The 25,346-nt window shown below is 46.3% G+C and overlaps 1 protein-coding gene across 1 annotated transcript in view; it reads right to left on the reverse strand.

Annotated features, from left to right (window-relative positions):
* OXTR (oxytocin receptor) overlaps positions 1-24,174 on the reverse strand; it is a 149,224-nt gene extending 125,050 nt beyond the window's left edge. Inside the window, exons 1-2 of the mRNA XM_078661675.1 lie at positions 23,953-24,174; positions 16,627-17,961 (exon numbers count right to left, since the gene is read on the reverse strand). Of these exons, the coding sequence (XP_078517801.1) occupies positions 16,627-17,557 (931 nt within the window). The 5' untranslated portion in view covers positions 17,558-17,961; positions 23,953-24,174. The remainder of the gene's footprint in view (positions 1-16,626; positions 17,962-23,952) is intronic.
* Between the last annotated feature and the right edge of the window lie 1,172 nt (positions 24,175-25,346).

The raw sequence follows: 25,346 nt of genomic DNA on the forward strand, positions 1-25,346 counted from the left end.
TTGCATACGATCCTTTGGATATCAGAGTGGAGTAAGATTACTGAAGGAAACGAGGAACTGACGTTCCCGAAGTACGGGACGTTCAGATTAGAGGTGTTACATCGATTGAAATCAGTCATGACCTCAAAGAGACCCTTGCCTAGACCAACCCAGTTTGAAGCCCTTGAGGCATGGCTTAGGGCAGCGCATGAAAGGAATATGAACAGACGACAAGAAAGGGTGAAACGCTCGGTAAGGGCAGTACAGGATGCCAGGTGGGATGCGGATGCTAAAAGATGGAGAGTGCATAATTTGGAAATAAATAAACTGTACCCAGTGTTAGAGGCGCCAGTAAATAAAAGCCCCATAGAAGAAGATGACGAGAGCGAAACAGAGGACAGCCTGATAAACAGATTACTGACAGACAGGCCACCCCCGTATAATAGAGCAGGGGGAGAGGTCGAGAATACTGAAGGAGAAAAGGGGGGCAATGCAGGAGAGCATAGACCGCTTCCCAGTTCAGAGTGGGATCCTGAGCCAAAGAAAGAGTTGCTCCAGCCTAGTCAGGTGCAACAGGTAGTCGGTAGGTTTGTGGTACAAAGAGCGCCGGAAACGGAAAGCGCCACATCCTACCCATTACCAGATGCACTACAGGTACCTGTTACCATAGGTCCTATAATATCGATATATGACCAAGAGAGAGCAAAAGGGGAAGAACGGAAACGGAAAGACAGAGAAAGAGCAGAGCAGGCAAGGAGGAACGATACCACTAATTCCCCAAGTCAGATGCCGATACCCAGAGAGTGGAGCACCCCGATGCACACAGCAGGGGACCCAGGAGGAGATCCTGGGGGCCCTAGATGGCCAATGGATCTGAGGGGATCTGGACGAAAATCCTTTCAAGAGCTAAATGAGTACATGAAGCAGTGGGATGAGGCAGTGAAGGCTCAAAAGTGCATCAATGCTGCAGAAGCAGAAAGGGAAAGTCAGGACAGCAGAGCACGAACTCACTGCGGGGCTGGGGAGAGTAGCCCGGAGTGGGACTGTAGAGGGAGTAGGGGAGTCACCCATTGGGCCCGGAATGGAGGTAGAACAGACCTGGAAAACGGGGGCCCCGGGAGTGGAGGGGTGGCATGCCCAATACTCAGTGAAGGGGAGAGGAGAGCGCAAGAGTACAGGAACAGCTTTAAGTGTCCACACTGTGTGCCTGACACCAGAGAACAGAATGGGAGTTGTGAGAGGTCGCACCATAGTCCCTGTGATGACAGAAGTGAGCGCAGCCCAGGGAATATGGGGAACCAGGAAGGATCGTATCGGATACTGAGCGATACGAGGCAAAGGGAGTGTAGCGACCAGAGGGAAAATAACAGAGAGATGTGCGGTGAGAGGAGAGAAGAAGACGAGAGTAGGCAGAGAGAGAGTAGGGATAAAAGGCCCGTGTTCCATCACCTTCCAAGATTGGATGGCCGAGCATGGGACCTGGAGAGATGGGAGCAAGGGAGGCCACCCATTAATTCTCCTGAGCCCAAACGCAGAGCTCGAAGTTGGGATGGGAGGGAGACCAGTGAGCCTCCTTCGAAAGACATATTGCGAGCTGAGATAAAAGCCAAGAGACTTGATGTCTCCAGCTTAAGGTCAGATCTGGATGACATGGTAGATGGTACCCTGCCTTTAGAAAGAATGGAAATGTATGAACAGGATGAAATACTGTATATGGCAAAGGACATCACACGAAAGGCGAGAGCAGTCCATGAGAAGTTAGTCGAACTAGCAGGCAAATATATGGTGGACTTGTCAAGAACCAAAGCATTACAGGGTAACCACAGGCTACATTACTCAGATCGAGATCTAGATGAGAGGAGAACGATTGGGCTGAAAACACACATAAGGGAATTGATTACTGGAATAAGGACATGGAGGGCACTAGATAAGTGGGAAGAGAGGTGGTCCAAGAAAGGGACTGGCAGGAGAAGCATGATTGGTATGACACCAGGACAGCAGGGAATAGAAGCTTACCCTTTGCGTGAAGTTGCCAATGGGAGCTATGTACATGTCCCTTGGAGTAGGGGAGATTTAGCTGCTTTTACCACATCTTTCCCCAAGTTACGAGAGAGCCCCGTGGAGTGGTACAAGCAGGTCGAGAGGTTTGTAAAGATCTCAAAAGTCCTATGGATAGATCTGAACACGCTGTTTGACATTGTAGTACCAGGAGATCTGTGGACAGCATGCAAGGTTAGCGCTGAGTGGCCCACAACGGAGCCAGAGAGAGATGCTAGGACTAATGGGCCGTCCGAGATCGTGATGGCAAAATTCGAGAGAGTGATGACTTGGCTGAAAGAAAAAGTGCCAATGCAAGACATAGATTGGGTCAGAATAGACAGAACGAGACAGGAACCCAAAGAGACAGTCCATGAATATTACGAGAGATTGCTGAAGGCGTTTAAACAGTATAGCGGCTTGGATGTAATGGATCCAAAGGACATAGGGCAATTCGTGTCCAAGTTCGTCCTGGGACTGAGACCGGATATTAGTTTAATGATTCAGCAACACTCGATTTGTTGGCAAAGTAGACCCCTAGATGAAATACTGAGATATGCCAGGTACTGCTGTGATGAGGTAGACTCCAAGGCTAAGAAACTAAAAGAGAAGCTGATGGTGGTACAATTGCAGGCAGCAGGAAAGGGGGGACCGCAACAACAGCAGCAAGGGACAGGTACAGGAGGTAAGAAGCAGTACAGTCAGAACAAGGGTAATGAGGAGAGTACTACCTTCAGACCCAGAGTAGACATAGCTACCTTGAAGAAAACGACTAGGTGTCACCAGTGCAACGAGTTGGGGCATTGGAAACGCGAGTGCCCTTACAATGTAGAGATAGGAGAGCAAGAGATAGAGGAGGAAGAGGTCCAGAGCGCACCTATGAGAGGGGCGACGCCATACCAAGGAAAGGTGCTCAAAGGGGGGGGGGCTCCTCCCCGAGCCCAGTTCCCGCAACCTCCTCGAGTAGGGAGTATGGGTAAGACCTATAGACAAATGCCCCTGTTTGTGGAAGGTGAAGAATGCTATTATGTGGACCCATTAACCGGACAGAGAGTGGAAAGAGAAGACTGCACCCTTGGGGCAGCCTTAGAGGTAGATCAGAGGGGACCCTATGTGGAAGCAGAAGTAGCAGGGTGCCCTACGACATTTCTGGTGGACACAGGAGCCACTAGATCCACGATCAGATCAGCTGCAGTTCCAGACCTGCCCATGTCTGGAGAGACCATACAGGTGGTAGGGGTCGCAAACAGGAGAATAACCAGCCAATTGACAGAACCGGTACAGGTGAAAATAGGGAAGTACAGCGATGAGCACCAATTTGTAGTTTGCGATTCAAGCCCTGTGTGTCTGCTAGGAAGAGACCTGTTGTGCAAATTGAATTGTACTATATATTGTACACCCCAGGGAGTGGAGGTATTGACTAATGATGATGATGCAGATTTCAAAGTTGCAAACTCAAGAATATGTGTGGAGCTGTACCCTACTTTGACAGTAGACGAGCTTCCCTGGGATTTGAGAGAGACAGTGGCATCAGAGGTATGGGATTTCACTGGGGAAGAGATTGGATTAGTCAAAGGGGTGGACCCAGTGAAAATTGTAGTGAAACCGCATGCTGAGTTCCCAAGAACACCCCAGTATAAATTGACTCCAGAAACGATTGCAGGCATAAAACCCGTGATCGAGTCCATGATTAAACAGGGAATACTGAAAGAAATCGTGGGTAGTCCATGTAACTCCCCGATTATGGGTCTGCAGAAACCAAATGGGAAATTTCGGATAGTGCAGGACCTTCGAAAGATTAATAACATAGTCGTTTCATGTTGTCCAGTGGTACCGAATCCATCAGTGATACTGTTTCAGATTCCATTCCAAGCAGAGTGGTTCACTGTGATAGATCTTTGTCAGGCTTTCTTTTCGATCCCTTTGGACGAAGATAGCCATTTTCTTTTCGCATTTAAGCTGGAAAATCGCGTCCTAACATGGTGTCGTATCCCTCAGGGGTATACAGAGAGTCCATCGATCTTTAACCAGCTTCTGAAGAAAAATCTTGAAAGTCTAGTGCTGCCCCAGAAGTCAGTTCTGGTCCAGTACATAGACGACCTCCTTGTGGCGTCAGAAACAGAAGAAGCTTGCAGGGAAGATTCCATTGCTTTGTTAAATCACCTAGCTGCCAATGGGCACAAGGTGTCCCCGGGAAAATTGCAGTACTGCCTGACAGAAGTACAGTACTTAGGACACAGAATTGAGAAAGGCAAACGAAAGGTGTCACCAGACAGGATAGAGGCGATCATGAAAATGAACGCGCCTCAGACACAGAGAGAGGTCAGGATGTTCCTAGGGATGGTGGGTTATTGCCGACAGTGGATCGTGAACTTTTCACTGAAAGCAAAGCCCTTGCAAAAACTGACGCACAAAGAGGTGAGTGATCCGGTACCATGGGACAAAGACTGTTTGATGGCATTCTTACAGCTGAGAGAGGACCTGTGTCGTGCTCCGGCATTGGGAATGCCTGATTACAATAAACAATTCTTTCTTTACTGTTGTGAGAGAGAAGGTTGTGCGTTGTCTGTGTTGGTCCAAATCCATGGGAATGCCCGTAGACCAGTTGCTTATTTTTCAGCTACTTTAGACCCAGTAGCCGCAGCGTTGCCCGGATGTCTCAAATCCGTTGCTGCAACGGGTGTCAGCATTGAGAGATGTGAAAATATCGTTATGGGGCACCCGTTAGAGGTGTGCGTGCCACATTCTGTTGAACTGTTGATGACCAGGACCAAAACACAGCATCTGACCAATAGCAGGCTCACGCGCTATGAGCAAGTTATTCTTGCTGCAGAGAACGTGACCCTCAAGAGATGCTCTGTTTTGAACCCTGCTACCTTAATGCCACTTCCAAATGATATTGATGATGATGATGAATATACAGACCATGACTGTCTCGATGTGACTGAACTATGCACCAAACCCAGACCCGACATTGTGGATGAGCCACTGACGGACCCAGATGAAGTTTTCTTTGTCGATGGCTCATGTGTAAGAGACGAAGTTGGGCAGTTGAGAGCAGCTTATGCTGTTTGTACAATTGAAGGAGTTGTGGAAGCTGGGTGCCTGGAAGGAGTACACTCCGCTCAGGTAGCCGAGATTATTGCCCTAACACGTGCTTGCTTAGCAGGCAATCAAATTCGAGTCACCATCTACACCGACAGCCAATACGGGTTTGGGGTAGTTCATGATTACGGGCAGTTATGGTCTCAAAGAGGGTTCATGACTTCTTCAGGCTCTCCCATTCGCAATGGAGAGTTTGTGCGCTTGTTGTTAGAAGCATTGCAATGTCCAGCAAGTATCGCAGTTGTAAAGTGCATCGCACATACCAAAAATGAGGACTTTGTTTCGAAAGGCAATAGATATGCTGATGAAGTTGCGCGGTATTGCGCAGAACAAGGTTACTCTTTCACAGAGGTGGAGGTGGGTGGAATAAATGTGAGAACTGAATTAGCCATGATACTGGAAACTGTTGATACTTGGGATGAACTGTCAACCATGCAAGAAAATGCTCCTGATTCAGAAAAGGAAACATGGGAAAAGGCAGGATGTGTAATGGGTGAGACTCATTTTTGGGTCTCAGCAGACGGCAGAGCAGTGTTGCCCAATGAGATGGTGAGTCCAATGGCTAGACTCATACATGGTCCCGTACACTTAGGGAGAGATGCTATGCTGAGAGTGTTTAGACAGACTTGGTACAATCCTAAGTTTAGAATAGCAGCAGAAGCAGTGTGCCAGCGTTGTGTGACCTGCCAGCAGCTGAATGTAGGGAAAAGAACACCAGTTGCACTAAGTCACATAGGAAGGTCTGGAGGTCCATTCAACAGAATGCAGATAGATTTCATTGAAATGCCAAGATGCAACCGCCTCCGCTATGTCTTGGTGGTTGTTTGTGTGTTCTCCAGATGGGTTGAGGCATACCCTACACGTAGGTGCGACACCCTCACAGTGGCTAAGTTACTGCTTAGAGAACTTATCCCTCGGTTCGGGGTGCCGGCCTTTTTGGAATCAGATAGGGGAACACATTTTAACAGCGAGCTTGTGAAGATGATTTGTGTTGCACTGAATATCGACCAAAAGCTCCATTGCAGTTACCGACCAGAAGCCTCAGGAATTGTGGAACAAATTAATGGCACGATCAAGTCCAGAATAGCGAAAGTTTGCTCCTCAACGACCCTGAATTGGCCTGACGCCCTGCCATTAGTACTCATGAGCCTTCGTAGTACCCCAGACAGAAGAACAGGGTTGTCACCACATGAGGTGTTAATGGGGAGAGCAATGAGACTGCCATCTATTCCAGCTACTGCACTGTTAAATATCACAGATGATATGATCCTGGACTATTGTAAGGGGCTGTCTGACGCCATGCGTTCTGTGTCCCTTCAGGTGCAGGCTGCAGAGGTTCCAGCGTGCCAGGGCCCTTGCCATGACCTGTATCCGGGGGACTGGGTCCTGGTGAAGAAACATGTGAGAAGAAGCTGCTTGGATATTCGTTGGCGTGGGCCCTACCAGGTCATCCTGATCACAAGTACAGCTGTAAAGGTGGGAGGCCTGCCCAACTGGATACACGCGTCGCATACGAAAAGGGTTCCAGCACCTCTGGAAACAGCTCCTCTCTCGGATGGACGTCCAGCTGAGGACCAAGAAGCCATAGAGGGGGCTAGCCAAGCTGTAGAGGTGCCAGTGGAAGCAGGGAACGAGTCTGACCAAGCTGAGGACGGTCAGTACAACAGCGAAACAGAAGACGCTACAGAAGGAGAAGACAGCTGGGAGTACGAGTCTGACCCTGACAGGTCTGAAAGAGAGCGAGAACAGACCAGAAGGAGAAGGAGTAGAAGGGCACGTGGAGAAGCAAATTGGCCGCAAAGAAGAAGTTCTAGCCTGAGGTCAACTCCAGAAGCAACCCTTCCTCCGATATCAGAAGACTCAGACCCAGAAGAAGGTGCTCAGGGCGCTGAAGCATCAGACCGAAGAAGGTCAAGAAGAGTGCGTGTGCCTAACAGAAGATACTCCACACCTGAGTGGACATATCTGGCGACAAATGTCTGTGAAACCGGAGACAGGGAGGATCCGAGCGGTGGTGGTGTCCAGTTCTGAGCCCATTATCACCGTGGAAATACAACTGTTGGTACCCGGTGTCGAACAAGAAGGGTCACTAACATTCGTGCTCCCCAGACCTCCCCGCCTCAGCAAGTTAAAACACATGTTTCTTACAGAATTGAAATTCCCCGACTTTGGTACCACGATAACAGCACATGAAGAGCATACTCTTCGCATGGAAATATTGAACTATGCTATTGAAGCTGCAACCACAAATCTAATAGTCGATTGTTAAAGGACTTTGTAAATAAAGCAAGCAGAAGAAAAGAAGATTACCTAGCGCCCAGGAAGCAGAGAATTTTAGGGAACCCCTTGAGTGGATGGAGAAGGGCTAGGGTTGTCTTTTTGAACTGTGAAAGGACTTTTTTGCGAAAAAGGCTGTCAGCCTCCAGCTGTGTGGATTCTAAAGACAAAAAAAAGGATTGAAAGAGACTGTAAAGGAACGAAAGGAAAAGAACTTTTTTTGCAAAGAGAAAGGGAAAGCTAGATTGTCTGACGAAATGGAGGCCGGCACCCCGAACCGCAGAGCTAAATGTATAATAGGTACACTAATAGTAGGAGTGATAATATTAATAGCTTTAGTGGTAACAATTTCTTATGTAAAGGGACATGAGGAAGAGGTAAAGGTAACTGATGCGAATTCTGTAGTAACACTTACACCCACTGTTGCAGGTGAGAAAAGGGAAAACACTCAAGAGAAAGCGTTATTGGCTGCAGAAGCCCGCAGGTTACATGTAGACGAGTCCCAAGGAGACTTTAGGTCAAATGCTTATGCTAAACTTTTGTATGAATACGTGGATGCCATGGAGGTTAAGGATTGCTACGTCTGCATGCAGTTGCCTGCGTCTGTAGATGAAGGAATTCGATATCATCACCTCCCTCTGACATATGGCATTACATGTAGCTTATTGCTTAGTATATTTTATGAGAGAGATAGTTTTGAATACTATTTCTCCAATTATGATTCTGTGTTGCCAGAAGTCCCGAATTATAAGCAGATGAATAAATGGGATTACTGGAAGAGTGAAGACAGATTGGCCAAGTTCTTCATTCCTTGGATTACCTTAGATACTTCACATGCCCGTAGAAATAATCTGACATGCAAGGTGTCAGAAGTCGAGAAAAAGTTCATAGGGCAGGTGGATGATCGTTACAGGAGACAAAAGATTTTGAAAAAATCAGGACAAGGGAAATTAGATTGGACCGAGGAAGAGAAGTCACATAAGAGAAAGGGTAGTAGTGGTCCAATAGCTTTAGATAAAGCGCAGAAAGGAAAGTTATGTCTTCACCGAGCCAAAACGTATTATGAAAATGTATACGTGGGTGAAGTTGACTGTGAACATGCTTTTAATTTAGAGTACTACACTAAGGATTTCCTGAAGGGAATGCAAGTAATTCCAAATGTGTATTTTGTATGTGGAAGAAATGCTTACGTGAGACTACCTGACAACTGGTATGGATCATGTTACTTGGCAATTGTCTTCCCCAAAATATATCATGCACAAGACTTATTGATCATTGAGGGCCAGACATCATCGAGGGGAAGGAGAGATTTAGGCGATGCAGAAATGGTTGGAGATGTCTTTGGAGCTATGTTCCCTCTTTTGGGAATAATCCTTAATGATGTTAAAATTAGACGACTGGCAACAGTTGTCGACAGGTTGTCTGCCAGCACTGCTCAGTCCTTAATGCTGGTAGAAGGAGAGATGCAATCGATAAGGGCTATGGTTCTTCAAAATCGGCTTGCATTAGATGTCTTATTAGCAAAAGAGGGCGGAGTCTGTAAGGCTTTGAAGGTTCAGGAATGTTGCACTTACATTCCAGACCTTTCAAAACCCCTTGAGAAAGTTATTAAGAACATAACTAATATACACAAAGAGATCGAAGACTTGAGTAGAGAAAATGTCTGGGAAAAGGTGGGCCACGGAATGAGTACAGTTGGAGGGTGGTTTTCCACCTTAGGCAAAAGCTTTATTTGGTATATCCTAAAGCCTATCATCATAATATTGATCTGTGGGATAATATTGTGGGGATTGGTGAGGGTATTCAAATGGTACAGAGCAAGAAGGTCAGAAAGGGCCCAAAGAGAACAGTTGCAGAGATTGGCTGCCATACAAGATAATCAGTACAGGAGCCTGAGAGCTCTGGAAGCGCAGAGAATGCCAGCAATAACTGCAGTTTAAATGTTAGTGATGACCCCGAGAGGTCATCAAAGGGGGGAACTGAGAGAGCGCAAACTGATATAAATGTATGAGTACATCACACTTACCTATAGAGAGCATAATACATGAAGAGAAATGCCATGAGTGCTAATAGTATTTGAAATTATATTCTAAATGTATAGCTAATATAGAGATTTAAGTAGAAGTGGAATTAATACAGAAATGTGTGACATTATATGATTTTAGTAGACGTGATTATTTTGAATCTATGTCGTGTAGCTGTTAACATATAAGATGGTCTGTGGTAAAACGCAGAACGTGGTAGGCCTCAGGGCCAGAGCTGGAGCTAAAAGGGAAGGTGTTTCTTTTCACGACACAGATTGTTTAACGTTTTTGGTCATTGCATTAATGGGCCATGATTTAGAGTAATGTTTTCTAAATAATAGAATAAGAGTTTTAACATGCTTTAATTAAATGAAGAAATTGAATGCTATAATCATAATGTGAAATATTGTAGGCCTGAAATGTTTTAGCATTGATTTACACGTACATGTCTGGGCTGAGAAATGTTGCAAGCCTTTTTAGAAGTCTATGAGAGTTGGGTTCTTGGCGGCAGATATCTGTCTGCAACAGGAAAGGGGGGGTCCAATTATAAGTGAATGAATAGAGGTCTGTTCAGTAGACGGCCCAGACATGGAGGAGGGTTCTGGAATGTTTAAGGGGTATCAGCGGGCCGGAGAAGAGACTGAGAAGCAAGGTCAACTCTAACGTCTGAGGCCCAATACAAAGCATCATGGAAAAAGCCTGAAGTTGCACCACGTGAGAGGCGTTTCGCAAGGGGCGTCTCAAATGTTGTTGACTGTTTTGTATTAGGGACAGCACCCCTGGGTGGAGTTAGAGCAGAGACCTGAGGACCCTTTAGAGAGCGGATGGGTAGGCAGTGAGGGGTCATGACTGGAGAATTTTAGGTTTTCACCAAGAGACTTAGAGTGGGTGACTTCCCTTGGGGGTCATTCATTGCTGACACCTTTGTTAGGTTGGGATTTGGTTAAGTAGGGATACCATCTAGAACAGGGTAGGGACGCCTAACCTGTGTTTGTTTTCCTCCAACCTAAATGAAGGAGAGATATGCGTCTATGCTGATAGCTTTGCTATTTTTAGAACTTGTGTTAGTGATTTCTGTTGCTCGTCTGAGGGCTTTTCGAGAGCACATGTATGTAATTGGACCTGTGTATCTCGTGAATCTCATTCTGAGATGCTTGTATTTGCAGCTCATTATATCTTTACAATAAACTTTTGAAACCTAGAAGTTGTCCGTGATCTTTAAGAGTAGAGTCCTTTATTGGGTGAACTAACTTGCAGATAGGTGTACTGTTTCCTTCCAAGACAGGCAATAAAGGTTCAGTCGACCAGATCGAGGTTTGGATCAATAGATATAAGGTATCGATCAAAATCTCGCCCTTTCATTTACATGGTTCTGTTCTCAGTATGGAGGAGTGTTTCTATTAAAGCCACGTGAACAGATCTTCAGTCGTGTTTAATCCGTGTGGACTCTTGCTATCTAGCTCTAAGATATATTTTGTTTTGAGTCTTCGGAGTGTTGCATCTCTGTTCCCTCCTCATCTTAATGGGGGGACATTTTCAATTACATAATACTTCAACTGATTTGAGTTGTAGTTGTGTTTCGTTGAAGTGGAGGGCTACCAAATAGGAACTATCATTATTGGTTGTATATAGTTCATGTCCTATATATGTATATATATGAAGGCACTTGCCCAAAAATCACATGTAGAGCATCATATAAAAGAAGAGAACCTGGATAGATGATAGGCTTGTCTGAAATCATTCAGTTTATCCTGATAAAGGAAACATGTCCAACTTTACGGTGTCACTAAAGTGATGAACGAACTTTTCCATTTCTGACGTAGAGTACTGCATAAGAAATAGAGGGACACTTGCCAAAGATATTGCAAATTATGGGCCAGATTTATCAAGGCGGTGTGTCAGTCACAAAGGTAGACAGCCTGGCCATGGTGCAAAAAATGTTTGCCTTGTCAAGACAGGCATAACATTTGAGAAAACTTTTTTTTACTCAAAACTTTTCTAACTTTGCATGTGTACTCTAATATATGGAAAATAAACATTTTAAACCCGTGTCTAGGCACAGTATTTTGCACTGAAAGGGTATTCTTACATTACACAATCTATGCTAGAATCAAGCAGACACCCGAGGGCTGAAATCAGGGCGTGCACTAGTAGTGCACTACCACTGGCAGTGTTCCTTCTGACAGCTGCTTTGCCTCTGCGACTACGTCTGTAATACAGCGAGGGTGCAGGGTCAAAGGGATTCCCTCATCTGCACGGGACCACCCCCCATGCAAATGAGGGAGCGCTTTCTGAAGACACTTTGTGTGCACCAGTGCTATCGGTATTACAGAAGGGGACGCACAGCGTCTGCGACCCCGTCTGTAATACCAAAGTGTACCAGGGGTTCGCAAAGTGGGCACAACCGCCCGTTGAGCCCCCGGGGAGCTTCGGTAATACAGCCCCTGGTGTCTCTTTTTCACGCAATGCAGCAACCTTATTTGCTGTACTGTATTGTGTGAAAATAGTACATTTGACCCTTGTGACTTATTCAAGGTAAAACTATGTCATTGGAGAAATAAGGTGACTTGCCCAAGGTCACTCAGTATGTAACTGAAGAGGTGAATATGTTTGCCTCGAGTGGCACACCATGTCATAAAGCACCACTGAAAGAATGAAGTAGAATCCTCAGAGTCACACAACAGCACCGGGTTTACATGGGAAGTAAAGGGACTTGCGCAAGATCACACCGTGCGTTACTGCAGAGATCTTGCATTTCAGAGGAAACAAAAATTCGTTTGTTGACCAACACTCATACTGTTACAGAATGTCATCATTGAAAAAGCACAATAGGTAATCTAATTTTGCAACTGCCATCGAATACAGCTTGCTCAGAAAGATTTCGTCCTGTTTTCTGCAATTGAGTCATTTTCTACAAATGGGATGTGATGTTGCCACGCTTTGCACCTGGACGCCAAACAGATAAGGAGGAGCACAGCCGAGCAGATGTTTACTGAAACTCCCCCCAGACAATGGACCAGTCCAGCCCGAAGCCACGCGCCCCTGCATGCACACAGTGACAAACAACTACATATGTTGACAGCACGGAAGACAAAACAAACCTGGGCGAGACAGTCTCCAGTCTGCTCGAAATCCCCGCGCAGGATGGAAACGCACATTCCTGACATCCCACAGAAGCACCAGGCCAAACTACTGGCTTCTGTGCACCAATAAAATACCAGTTAAATGGCATAAAATAGACCACATTCACAATGGGCCCGTATTCTTGTATTTCTGTGTCATCCCAGCAGAGAGGCCAACCATTGTACAGGTACAATATCAGAAATATATTTCCATGTTATTGAATAGCTATAATGCACGGTGGTATGTAGGGTAGTTAAGCATGTCGTGCCCCAGAGTCTAGAAGATCCAGCACTCGGAATCTAGCATCTTTTACAAGCACTACAATCATGCAGCGCCTAAAGTAGCGTCATATTCCAATGTGCGCTATACAAAAATATCAAATTTAAACTACATTCCTCTGACCTGGTACTTTTATCTCAATTAACATATGGGAAGAGGTCATTTCCTTTATGCAAATAAGTTACAACTCAACTTGGTAGTGATATTTCACCGACTTGATACTAGAATTCTGGTTGCAAATCATTGATACATCTGGAAAAAAAATCCGTTTGGAAGAAATGCCCAAAAGCCACCTCTTACAAATTGCGATTCTGTATCCAGATGCAAACCCATTGGTAAAGAATTACCGACTCCAAAAATGGGGTTGTTACCTGGAGAAAAGCTTTTATGTGGTTGAAAACTCCCAATCGGAATGAGTTTCCTCCGGGGAACATCCTTTACAACGCAACTTTTACAACAAAGTACCTTTACGACGCAACCATTACAACGCAACTTTTACAACGACTTGCGCTGGGGTGCGCTCTAGGATAGGGAATAGTTTCCAACACCTTCCCTACTATCCACGGGGACTGGAGTTGGAATAGTAAATTAAAGTATTCACTATCCAGCGCCCCCAACGCAAGTCGTTGTAACGACTTGCGTTGTAAAACTTGCGTTGTAAAGGCATGCGTTGTAATAGCATGCGTTGTAACGTCATACATCCGTTTCCTCCAACTGGCCACAAGCCTTTACTTTAAAAGAATGTGAAATGCTAATCCGATTTACTAGCTTGAAAATCAAAATAAAGTTTATTTATTTATAGTTCTGTACATCTACGACACTGTAATCATGACGCCAGTGCTATTTACAGGGCACTTTACATAGTTGCAAAACAATAGAAAGTAGTTCAATGGGAATGCATGGTTTGCATTTGGTTCATAATTACATGTTCCGGGATAGGATATAAAAAATTATTAAGTGCATTATCAGAAGGCAAATGTTCCATGGGAACAAGGTGTCAGTATGTTTTCATTTAAACGTCGTGCTGTGATGTGTTACAGGCCCTGGGGAGGCCACTGTTATCAGCAGTTTTTATGGACATTTAAAGTTATACACATTTCCTTTAGTGTCCAACAGTAAGTGTTACACACATTTTACAAACACGTTTTATATGCGTTCTACATAAGAACGTTTCCACTATAAACTGCCCTCCATATGTCACTTGCATTGCCTCAGATCTTTACATTAAGGGGTGTTTTGTTTGGGGAGACCCAGAGAGTGCACTCTTTCGTGTCCTTTGCTTATTTCTTTGTTCTGTTTTCCATGTTTTCTCGACTGCCTTCTCTTATCGTTATCTGTACGGAGGCTCATTGGCTATGCACAAGTTTGAGTAATTACACAGAAGAGTGGAAGTATGTCCACTGATGCAGCAAACACTACGGGGTAGATTTATGTTGGACTTGCGACACTTTTGCGCCGCCGTTGCGTCACTTCTGTGACGCAGTGGCGGCGTAAACCCTTCGCCACATTGCGACATACTTACATCGTGATGCATCTATGAAGATGGCCATCAGGAGAGGCCCTGCGCCACATGAAACCTGCGTCAGGTTTCATGTGGGCATTTCCACGCAGGGGGGGGCGTTCCGTCGCAGGAATGCCCTGACTCAGTGAAATCTAAAAGATTTCACTGAGTCACTTTACCAACGCTGATGCTTCAAAACCCTGTGCCTGCTTGAAGCAGGCGTAAGGCTACACGCACCACGTTACAGATAGGGCAAGTTGGAAAAGTGCTGGAGTTCTGTGCCACACGCAACACAACTTCATCTGTTTATTCCTGCACCATGGTGCGCCGCATTGTAAATCATGGGTGGCGCAAGGATTAACTTGCGTGCCGCATCGTTCCTGGCGCATCTCTGCTGATTTGCAGAGATGCGTCAGGCAACATGAATCTGCCCCTATATCACCAAGACTGTGATTACAATGCTAGGGTTAAGGGGTGAGGTATTTCCTGCAGGTTTAACTACTAACACCACAGGCTGCCGTAATTACCAGATGTTTTTTTTAAAGAATTTAAATTCTAGCTGTCTTCTGGAAAATTAGGCGGACTCTGTATTTCCTGCAATAAAGTCCTTACATATTAGAACTTACTGCACATTTTTCCCTGGGGCTTAATCCAAAATTACGGGGCCTCCTGCAGAAAGTCTAATATATTTCACATTGGCTGGGGTCACCTGACGGATTAGTGGGGCCCCTGAAGGGTTGAGGTTTCCCATGTGTTAAAGGGGATGCAGGGATCTGCCAAACTGTGCCTGAAGATATTGCAGGGTGTGTGCATGAATAAACAGAGCATTACTCTGAATTCTGATCTCTGCACAAACCCCTCTAAGCTCAGGGAATCAAATGTACCATCCCCCATGTAACTTTCAGTATGTATTGACTCTGGAGTGCAAGTTAATGCTGAACCTGATGATCACATCTGAGCTGGGTTCCAAGTAGATTAAGTGGTAAGGAAAGGTGGTGCAGGCACGAGGCAGCCTGAGTGTCCCAGAATGTTGTGATGCCCACGTGCCAACCAGTAATGTTTCAGCCTTTGGTGTTGAGTTTCAATCACTTTGAAACTCATCAAAGTTTCCTAAAATGAACCTAAAATGTATCCAAGCAACGGAAAATCAAGTCTGGTTTGGAAGAGGAATTCGTTCATCAAAACTGACTGAGAACCTGCCAAGCAGTGCTCACTAGGAAACAATTTTTCTATCTTGGAAAAGTATTGAAAAAATGTGACTACGCTGGCAAGATAGCGCGGCGAATTATACAATCACTGCTGATATCTGCTGTGAATTGTACACCACAAATTCAAAACTTGGCAAGACCAACTCATGTTATCATCTTCCTGAGGTCGGAAAACTGTTTACTGTTGCATTGTCTGCCATGTAGAGCACTTACAAAATGGTGAAACTACAGTGTAAAGTACCATTTTAAAAAACAAGTTACTTTTTATTATTACACAGGAACCAATTTCTCCATCTGACCACCCCTCAAAAAAGCTTTCTTGCTATCACATTCACTTTCAATATCAGGGAAGTTGTAGGGGATAGTATACGTTCAGGGCAAACTGGCCAAACGAGAGAAACAGGAATGTGCAGTTGTCATATATGTTTTAATGTAATTGTTGTGCTCACAGAAGAGAACAACAGTGATGAAAGGGAATAATAAACCCTTTCCCCGGCATGGGTGTTGGGAGTAGTGGAAGCACCCTTCAGAGAGAGCTGGAAAACACATGCACTGACATGGGGTGCTTAAGGAAAAAGAAAAAACGGTAACTCTTAAAGAGAGCAGTGAAAGAATAGAAGCCAACCAATCAGAGCGATGTTAAAAGGGCAGTGCTCCAAGGCAGGGATAAACACAAGATGGATACAGTGAATATTCTGGGACAAGCTAAGTCATTGAATTAAAAGCAATGAAAGTGACAATAAAGCCAATCAGTGGTAACCAAAGGGCAGGCTGTAAGCCACTGTAAATTCTTCGTAATCCCACAACTGACCTTTTGCAGCCGGACAGCTTGCGCTGTCTAGTAGGCCTGACCTAAAAATATATGACTGACTGGCTCATTTTACAACTATCAGCACAAACCACTTGTAAACCAAATGTTTGACAAATCACTACTGACTATACAATGTAAAACGCAACCAATAGATTGAAATACCAGCTGCCGTGTGAATGATAGATAACGCTACTTTGTACAAATGCTGATACCATAAAATATTATTGTGTGTCTCTGAATACATGACACACAGTTAACGCAACATACATAAAGGGCCATTACCTTCTTTGGGTGCTTCGCTGTCCCAGACAGACCACATCTGGACGAAGAAGAAGGGCGTCCAGCAGACGATATAGGCCAAGACGATGATGAAGGTCATCTTGACCGTCCTGATCTTGGCTTTGGAGATCAGCTTCACGCTGCTGACCCTGGACAGGTTGGTCCTGCGTGTGGAGGTAGAGGTCAGCGCCACATTGGTCTCACAGACTGTCTTCAGGCGAAAGTTCTGCCAGATCTTGAAGCTGATGAGTCCATAGCAGATGCTGAGGATCAGTACGGGGATGATGTACACCATCACGGTGATCCAAGTCACATACGCCTTCACGCCCCAGGGCTGGATGAAGTCTGCCCAACAGTCATGAACCCCATTGCCCACCTCCTTCAAGGAGAAGATGTGAATCTGAGGAATGCTTACCAAAAAACTCAGGATCCAAGTGAGGATGACATACACCCTATCCGAGCGTCTGTGAAGAGACCGAAGAGGCTGGCAGATGGCCAGGCATCGGTCCAAGGACATCAGCAGCAGCATGTACGTGGACGCGAACATCCCCACCACCTGCAGGTACTTGACTGCCCGGCAGAGGAAGTCCGGCCCGTAGAACCTGAAGGTGATGTCCCAGATGAGCTGTGGGAGGACCTGGAAGACGGCCACCACCAGGTCCGCGATGCTGAGGTGCTTCATGAAAAAGTACATGCGCGAGTGCTTGGTCCGGTTAATGTGGATTGCCAGCAGCACGCACACGTTACCCACCAGAGCCAGGAAGAGGATGAGGGCTAGCACGCTCACCTCCACACGGGCCATGTGCTCATTCCTTTTCAAGGGGTCCCTGGTTTTGTTCCCCGCATACGTCCTGTTCTCCAAGGTAGAGTTATCCAGAGAGCTGTTGGCCAAAAGAGCCCAGCAGTCGTTCTCCTTCAGACATAAGCCCTCCATGTCTGCCAGCAGCTCTGGGTGGGAGAGGTGATGCTGTGACTGAGTGGCCCAAAGGCTGGGGTGTTACCTCCTCTTTGGAATGATGATGGTTGACATCCTTCTCTTTAAGTATCCTTTTATGCAGCTTCTCCGGCTGACATTCCTGAGTTTACTGCCCATCCACAGTTGTGTTCATCCTGTGTTCAGTGATTGGCTGTTCATTAGTTTTGCGCCCATCCCTCTCATTGTCCTCTCACTTTGGTCACCTTTCGTCTTCTGTTCCTCTTTGGCTCCGGTAAACCGCCTTTAAGTGTACACACCACCATTAATTGCGCTCCGATGACAAGAGGCGGGGTGTATGGGGTGAAAGGATGGCCACAGGAACTTATTTGAAATTCTTGAAGAACTGACTCAGATCTTTCCACCTAAAAGCCAAAAAAAGAGGTTAAACCTGTGTCAACTGCATTCCTTGCCTAGTTTGGGCAATCAAGATGCAGCTCCCTCGAGTACTGGGATTGGAGATGACAACACCAGCCTTTTTGGGGATGGCAACCCTCCCACCTCTGTGGAACCACCCTGACTTTTAATGATACTGACCCAAAATCTCTTAGGAGTGAACTTCTCGCCCACAGCTCGCTGAGCTGGACACGGTCACCCCTATACCCTCTCGAACAGACGCGGGTCCTTGCAGACTAGTGTCCCAAGTTGCCTTTCTTTGGCTGGGAATGGTGAGTTCAAAGCAGAGGTCTTCAAACTTAGGGTGGGGGGTGGAGATGGACTGATCTCACATGGGGGCAGCGTGCTCTAGCAAGAAAAGCATTTACTATGTCCTTGGGGACCCAGGAAAAGTATAATACTGAACACAGTGCTGAGTTTTTAGTGAAAGAAACAAGAGTAGCAGTGAGTCGCTCGGTACTGGCCATGAGCAATATTTTTGTCGCTTATGTCCTGTACTTGTCAGAGTGGGGGCGGGGGCTGGTTCCAAATAACCCTAAGGGTCTCTCATCCGGTGGATACTTTTACACTTTTAGGGAGACTGGGCTGCCAATAGCCTGTTGGCAATCCTGTACTTGACTGCATTTTTAAATTGATAACTAAACTTAGCTTCAATGTTAGAATTGTCAGGTGTGGTGATAGCTGCTGGTTTTGTAGCATTATTGTGAGAAAAATTGTTTGTTATTTTGGGGGGGTCTGGTGATTTTTTGTGTACAAAGGTTGGAGTCGGCATTAAAAGGTTTGAAGAACACTTGTCTAAAGTGTCCTGACCTTATACGAGTTCTGAGGGCTTGCTTTGTGCTGTCTTCTTCAGTGATGGCTGGGATCTATACCTCAACACTCAGGAAGGGTGTATGTCTCATAAGATAATGCTAGTTTTGTTTTTAAGTAAAGTAGGAAAGGTATGATTTCTGCTACGTCCCAATGGGAACATTACCTGATACAATCCCAGGGGGGCTGGGGTCCACTCTTTGTCCTGCATCTGCCTTAATTTTGGGAGGGAATTCCCAAGCAGAGGGCACCGATTGTGCTTGTTCCTATGGACAACGAATACGGGGCGGCGTGGTCATTTTTTTCCCTACAAAACACTGAACGGGGAGGGGCATAAGGCAGATGTCCCCATGATGGATGCGATGGCATCATGAGCTCATTGTAATGATACAGCTGCGCTGATATCTTCTGAGATTTGAATGACATCCACATTTTTCGCCTCCATGGCTGAGACTGCCAGTGCTATTGTTTACTAGAAGGAGCTTGGCTCCAACCACATTGTCACTCGCTCCCTCCTAATCGGCCAGTGCGTGCCAATGTCACTTCCTGCTCTTTCGTTTGGAGCATGGATCAAACACTCCTTGATTTAGTTTGATTAGAGTACGCCTGCTTCTTGTGCTGTGATTCTGGTACTATTTCCGATGTGAGAGCTACTGTTTTTGCCAATGCTTGTTCTGAGATGCACTGACTTAGGACATCAGGCTTTCCTATGCCTTTTTGTATAGTATAAAGCATTCTGGGATATGTCTCAATGAGCGAAGTAACACCATAAACACGCGTCAAACTGAATGTGGTGTAAGGGTAGCCTAAGATAAATGCATTTAATTTTGAATTCATTCATGCATCCATCCATAGAGTGGTTATCTACAGCATATTAAAATCTTATTTACTTTCAATTTATTGACTTTCAACCAATCCACGTTGCTGTACAAGATGGCTAAAATAAAGACAACGACAACTTCAATAGATCTTGCATAGACAAGACCTGTTGGCTTTGCCAATGGTTGTTTAATTCTAGAGTGTAAGCCATCTGCCTCCTTGGAGCACAATGGCCAGAGAGCGCGGCCGTTGTCCTCCAAGTCATGTCTGCCTGGGGTTAGTTCACAGGAATCTGTGCCCACGGTGACTTTTCAAGGAAGTGTTAGGGTTCGAGTTTATCTGCACCGTAATCACTGTCGGCGCAAGAGGGTAACTGCCTTCAGACCGTGTGGCTAGCACTTCCCTCCACAAAGCGAGTTCCTGCACTTTTCACTATGCTACATGTATTTTATAGCATTCAGTACCTGCACTTCTCAGCAGACTGCATACACTTCTGCACTTCTCAACGGACTGCAGACACTTTCTAATATTCAGTGCCTGCACTTCTCAACGGACTGCAGACACTTTCTAATATTCAGTACCTGCACTTCTCAACAGACTGAATACACTTCTGCACTTCTCAACGGACTGCAGACACTTTCTAATATTCAGTGCCTGCACTTCTCAACGGACTGCAGACACTTTCTAATATTCAGTACCTGCACTTCTCAACAGACTGAATACACTTCTGCACTTCTCAACGGACTAAAGACACTTTCTAATATTCAGTGCCTGCACTTCGCAACAGATTGCAGACACTTTCTAATATTCAGTACCTGCACTTCTCAACAGACTGCAGACACTTCCTAACATTCAGTGACTACGCTTTTCAATACATTGCCGCCACACCCTTCTTTTCGCTAGAGTGTGGGCACTTACAGATAGCAAATACTTGCACTTCTCAGCAGGCTACAAACACTATAATGTTGAGTAACTGCACTTAACATTAGACTGCAGGGACACTCAGGTGGTTAGTACCTGCTCTTCTCAACAGAGTGCTGCCGCTTTTAGATAGCGAGTACCTGCACTTCGCATTACACCACAAAGGCTATCACATTCAGTACCTGCACTTCTCAGTAGACTGCAGGCGCTCTCAGGGTGCGAGTACCTGTTTTTCCCACCAGTGTGCAGACACTTTCGGATAGCGAGTACCTGCACTTCTCAATAAACTACAAAGGCTATAACATTCAGTACCGGCACTTCTCATTACACCACAAAGGCTATCACATTCAGTACTTGCACTTCTCAATAGACTGCTCTCAGGGTGCGAGTACATGTTTTTCTCACCAGTGAGCGGACACTTTCGGATAGCGAGTACCTGCACTTCTCATCAAACAAAAACGCTATAAACCAACAATATCGACACTTCTCATTCCTGCATGCACTCTCAATCAACGAGTACCTGGTCCCATCAGAGTGCGGACACTTTCAGACAGCGGGTACCTGCTCTTCTCACTCAGCCGACTATAAATACTTTAACATTGAGTACCTGCACTTCTCACTAGACTGTAGGTGCTTTTGAGAAGTGAGTACCTGTTCTCATAAGATTGTGGGCACTTTTAGGCAGCGGTTAACTGCGCTTCTCGTCAGACTACATGCACTTGTTTTGACTTTCAGCACCGTCACCAGACCACCTGCGTTTCAATTTACATCAATCTCATTTTACAGTTCACTCTGGATTGCAGGCACTTTCAGGCACTGTGTACCCGCACTTCTCAGAAAACTATATGTGGTATCAGGCAGTGAGTCCCTTGCACTTCTCACCAAGCTACAGAGCATGTCGGATTGAGCACCTGTAAGCGCCATCCGATAGTGAGTCCCTGCACTTTTCACCAGACCACACGCACTCTCAGTGTTCCAGCACTTTTCCTCAGACTACACGTGGTTTCTCGTGAGACTACAGGCACTGCCACTAGGCACCAGCACTTACCCTCCGATTATATGTGCTGTCAGGCCCTTCTCCCAGTCTTTGCACTTCTCACCAGGCTACAGACCTTGTCAGATAGAACAGCAGTTCTCACCAGAGAACGAGCGCCCTCAATGTCTGCACTTCTCACCAGAGCACACGCACCGTCAGTCTTCAGATAGTGAGTGCCTGCACTGTTCACCAGACCGCAAGTACTCTCGATGTGTTCCTGTACTTCTCACCGGACGTGCCAGGCTCGTAGTTCCTGCACTTGTCACCAAGGACCGGGCATCGCGAGAGTGAGTGTCTGCGCTGTTTGCCGAACCTCGAGCACTGTCAGTGTGTTCCTGCACTGCTCGTTAGACTGCAGGTGGTGTCAGACATCGGGATCCTGCACGTCTCTCCACTGTCCGTTTCTCCAGAGAACAGACACAGTTAGAGAGTGAGCGCATGCACAATTTACCTGACTGCATGCACTGCTAGTGTGTGTTTCCGCTTTTCTGAATGGACTGCAGGGGGTGTCAGACATCGACATCCTGCAGAGAACAGACGCCGTTAGATAGTGAGAGACTGCAGTATTCACCCGGCCACAAGCACAGTTCCCGCGCTCCTCGTCGTCTTACACTTGTCCTCAGGCACGGAATTCCTGCACTTGTCACCAGAGACCGTGACACGACAGAGAGTGCGTGCCTGCGCTATTCACCGAACCTCAAGCGCTGTCAAGGTGTTCCCTCACTTCTTAGCAGAATAAAGGTGGGTTCAGAAAATAAGATACTGCATTTCTCGCCAGAGAACAGACACCGTTAGATAGCGAGTGGCTGCACTGTTCACCAGACCCGATGCACTGTCAGTGCGTTTCCGCACTTCTTGCAAGACTACAGGCAGCATCAGACATCGAGATCCCGCACTTCTCACCAGAGAGCAGATGTCAGACTACAAGTGATGTCACACATCGGGTTCCTGCACGTCTCTCCAGAGAACAGACACCATCTGACGGAACTCTCGGCGCTTCTTTAGTTCCATTTTAAACACCGCTCGTTACATACTGGCAGTCAGTGCTTTAGATAGGCAGGTACTGCCCGGTACTGAGTAGCCGCACTTCTTTAATTTGAAAGGAAAAGTGTCTGCACTTCTCAGCAGTGCTGCGATACATTTCATTAGATCGTACGGCGCTTCTGGGAGCAAACGGGCACTCTGGACAGCACTTCCACAAGCCCGTTAAACGTACCGCTTGCAGTGTCCTTTGGATGGGGGTGGGATGGAGGAGCTTGCTGTCCACATGTGGTGAAAATAAAAGGTGCCTTTCTTTTAATCCAATGAATGAAAACCTTTTGGAAGAATAACGCAACTAGGCAAAACGAGCAGCTAGCTGGGCGAGGACCCCTAAACACACCCACAGGCAGAAAGTGTGAATCTGGGGAACAATGTTCTTTTGGACTAGACTGCTCAATCTGTCCTGCGCGTGCATTTCAAGGACTTTAGGGCACCCTGCTGTCAAATATATGTACCCCTACTCCCGCAACCTACGAAGGCAGCACCTTGCAAGTCGCTATTTGCCAAAGTTTAGGCAGTGTGAGGCTCCCGCGTGAAAATACCGGCGCCCAACGCAACGCACCTCCCACCTTAAAAAGTGTGGAGGAAAATTCACCAAGCGTTAGAATACAATTCAAAGGTCATATGTTGTCAATGTTCAGTTTTACATCATAGCTACTTAACCTATCGATTTGCTAAGACCCACCGATACCGATAAAAAGTATTCACGGAGTAATGGCTCAATTGACCAAGATCACAAGATGCAGTCAAATGAGAAATGGTGGGAAATACAGTGATGCTTTTATCCGGATGCGCCTTTTAGCCAGTAGGCGACCTCTTCGCCCCAAGGACCAGTAGGTGACAATTATTTTTTTGCGTTAATTGTCTACACAGGGGCTGACTTTAGCCCCGTGTGCCCTCCATAAAATACGTGTCTCCCTAACAGGGCAGGGTGTATTGGGACAATAGAATCGAGAAGGAGAACCTAATGGTGCATTTACGACTCGTCTGGAGGGGGTGGGGGTAGGACAGTAGCCCCCAACCCACACAATGGTATAAACATACATTATTGGGATTTTTAGGGGCAATGGAGTTTCAGGAGTTGCGTTTAGAGTCGATGTTGCTTCTTGGCGCTAAGATAGGGAAGCAGTAGGGTCTCAGTAAAAGGGAATCATATGACGTGCAAGTCAAGAGAGAGAATTAAAATACAGGAGAATAATGGAATATATTTCCTCAAACTCGCTGGTTGGAAAAACGATAAATGCAACTTTTTAGACGAGTTGCCCACTAATTTATAGAGACCCGTATACGTGCACGTGCTTTCCCGGGTGCCCCTGGTGCGAGCGCATCTTACCTGTCTCAGCGATCCACTAAAGCCAGCAGGGAATCCAATGCCGAAATACTTGTCCTTACTTTCCAGCTGCAGCCAGTGGTGGGATGAAGGCGCCTCCGCGTGCTCTCAGATCCTGCTCAGGTGTAATGATGTCTGTCTCCGCCGTCAGTCCTATCCTTGCAGACTTTACAAGTGTGAGCCTGTCCCCCACCTCCAGCCTCCTCCGGAGAGAGTCAGGGCAGTTCTGCACGCACGCACTCCCCTCGGTAGAAATACGCTGTGGGTGGAGCCGGGATAGAGTCATGCAGGCAGGCTGCCCTGGGCTCCGAAGCCACTGGAGGGATTAATGCCTGGGAGCAGCCCGGGGCATATCCTCCCATCCACCACAGACACGGCAGCTTCTGTACCAGCAATGAACTGATTGTCGCCCTCCGCTAGATGGCGCCACTGGGCTCCGAAGCCACTGGAGGGATTAATGCCTGGGAGCAGCCCGGGGCATATCCTCCCATCCACCACAGACACGGCAGCTTCTGTACCAGCAAAGAACTGATTGTCGCCCTCCGCTAGATGGCGCCAAAGGACATTCCTTCCTGAAACTCCCAGGCTTGGCATCCAGGTGCGCTCGCGGTCCGAGATTCCACCTGGAGCTGCCAGTGTTGTAAGCAAGGGAGTCGATGCTGCGAGTGTGCTGCAGTGGGGCGTGGCCTTCAATGTTTAAATCGAGACGTTGACACGCGCCTACAGCATACTCTAGTTTTAATACTGGCGTTCCCACTGATCCAAATTCCAATGCCTCTGACCACGGCGCATTACATATGTTGTTGTTATTAACCAGCGGTTTCAATGCTTTACAAAAACATGCAGACTGAATTCCAGTGTGCCACGTGGGCGGGATCAGTAGGTGTGGCGGTTGTGACGTAGTAAAGAAGAAAGTAACATGCTGCAACTATTTTGTCGGCGTTTTCAACTTCAGGGTAAATACATATAAAATATAACGCACACACCTTAAATGAAAATACCTGCAACTTAAAAATAAACATTTTTGTAGTAGGAAATGTGGCTTGGTTAATGCAATCACTTGAGTCAGAGCGGTGGGGTGGTGGGGCAGTGTGGCTGGAGTCGACAGACGACGACAAGGGAAAATAAAATACAAAAAATGAAAACCACTTACTTTGCGCTAACCGCACCGCTGTTGCAAGGTGCCCCCACCCCGCCTCACCGCTCTTAGCTGCACGGGCTGCTCCTGCAAATAATATGTTTATATATTCACAGTGCTGTCAAATGTTGTGTTTTTAGTAATTCACTGAATGGAGCTAATGCAAACATTTTTTATAGGTAATTCATTAAAAGGAAAAATTCCAGATTTATATCAAATAAAGCCTCTATTGGCCCCCAATTACCTTCAGCATTGCTGA

This window comes from Lissotriton helveticus, chromosome 9, assembly GCF_964261635.1.
Source record: "Lissotriton helveticus chromosome 9, aLisHel1.1, whole genome shotgun sequence".
In the NCBI taxonomy this organism is placed as follows: Eukaryota; Metazoa; Chordata; class Amphibia; order Caudata; family Salamandridae; genus Lissotriton; species Lissotriton helveticus.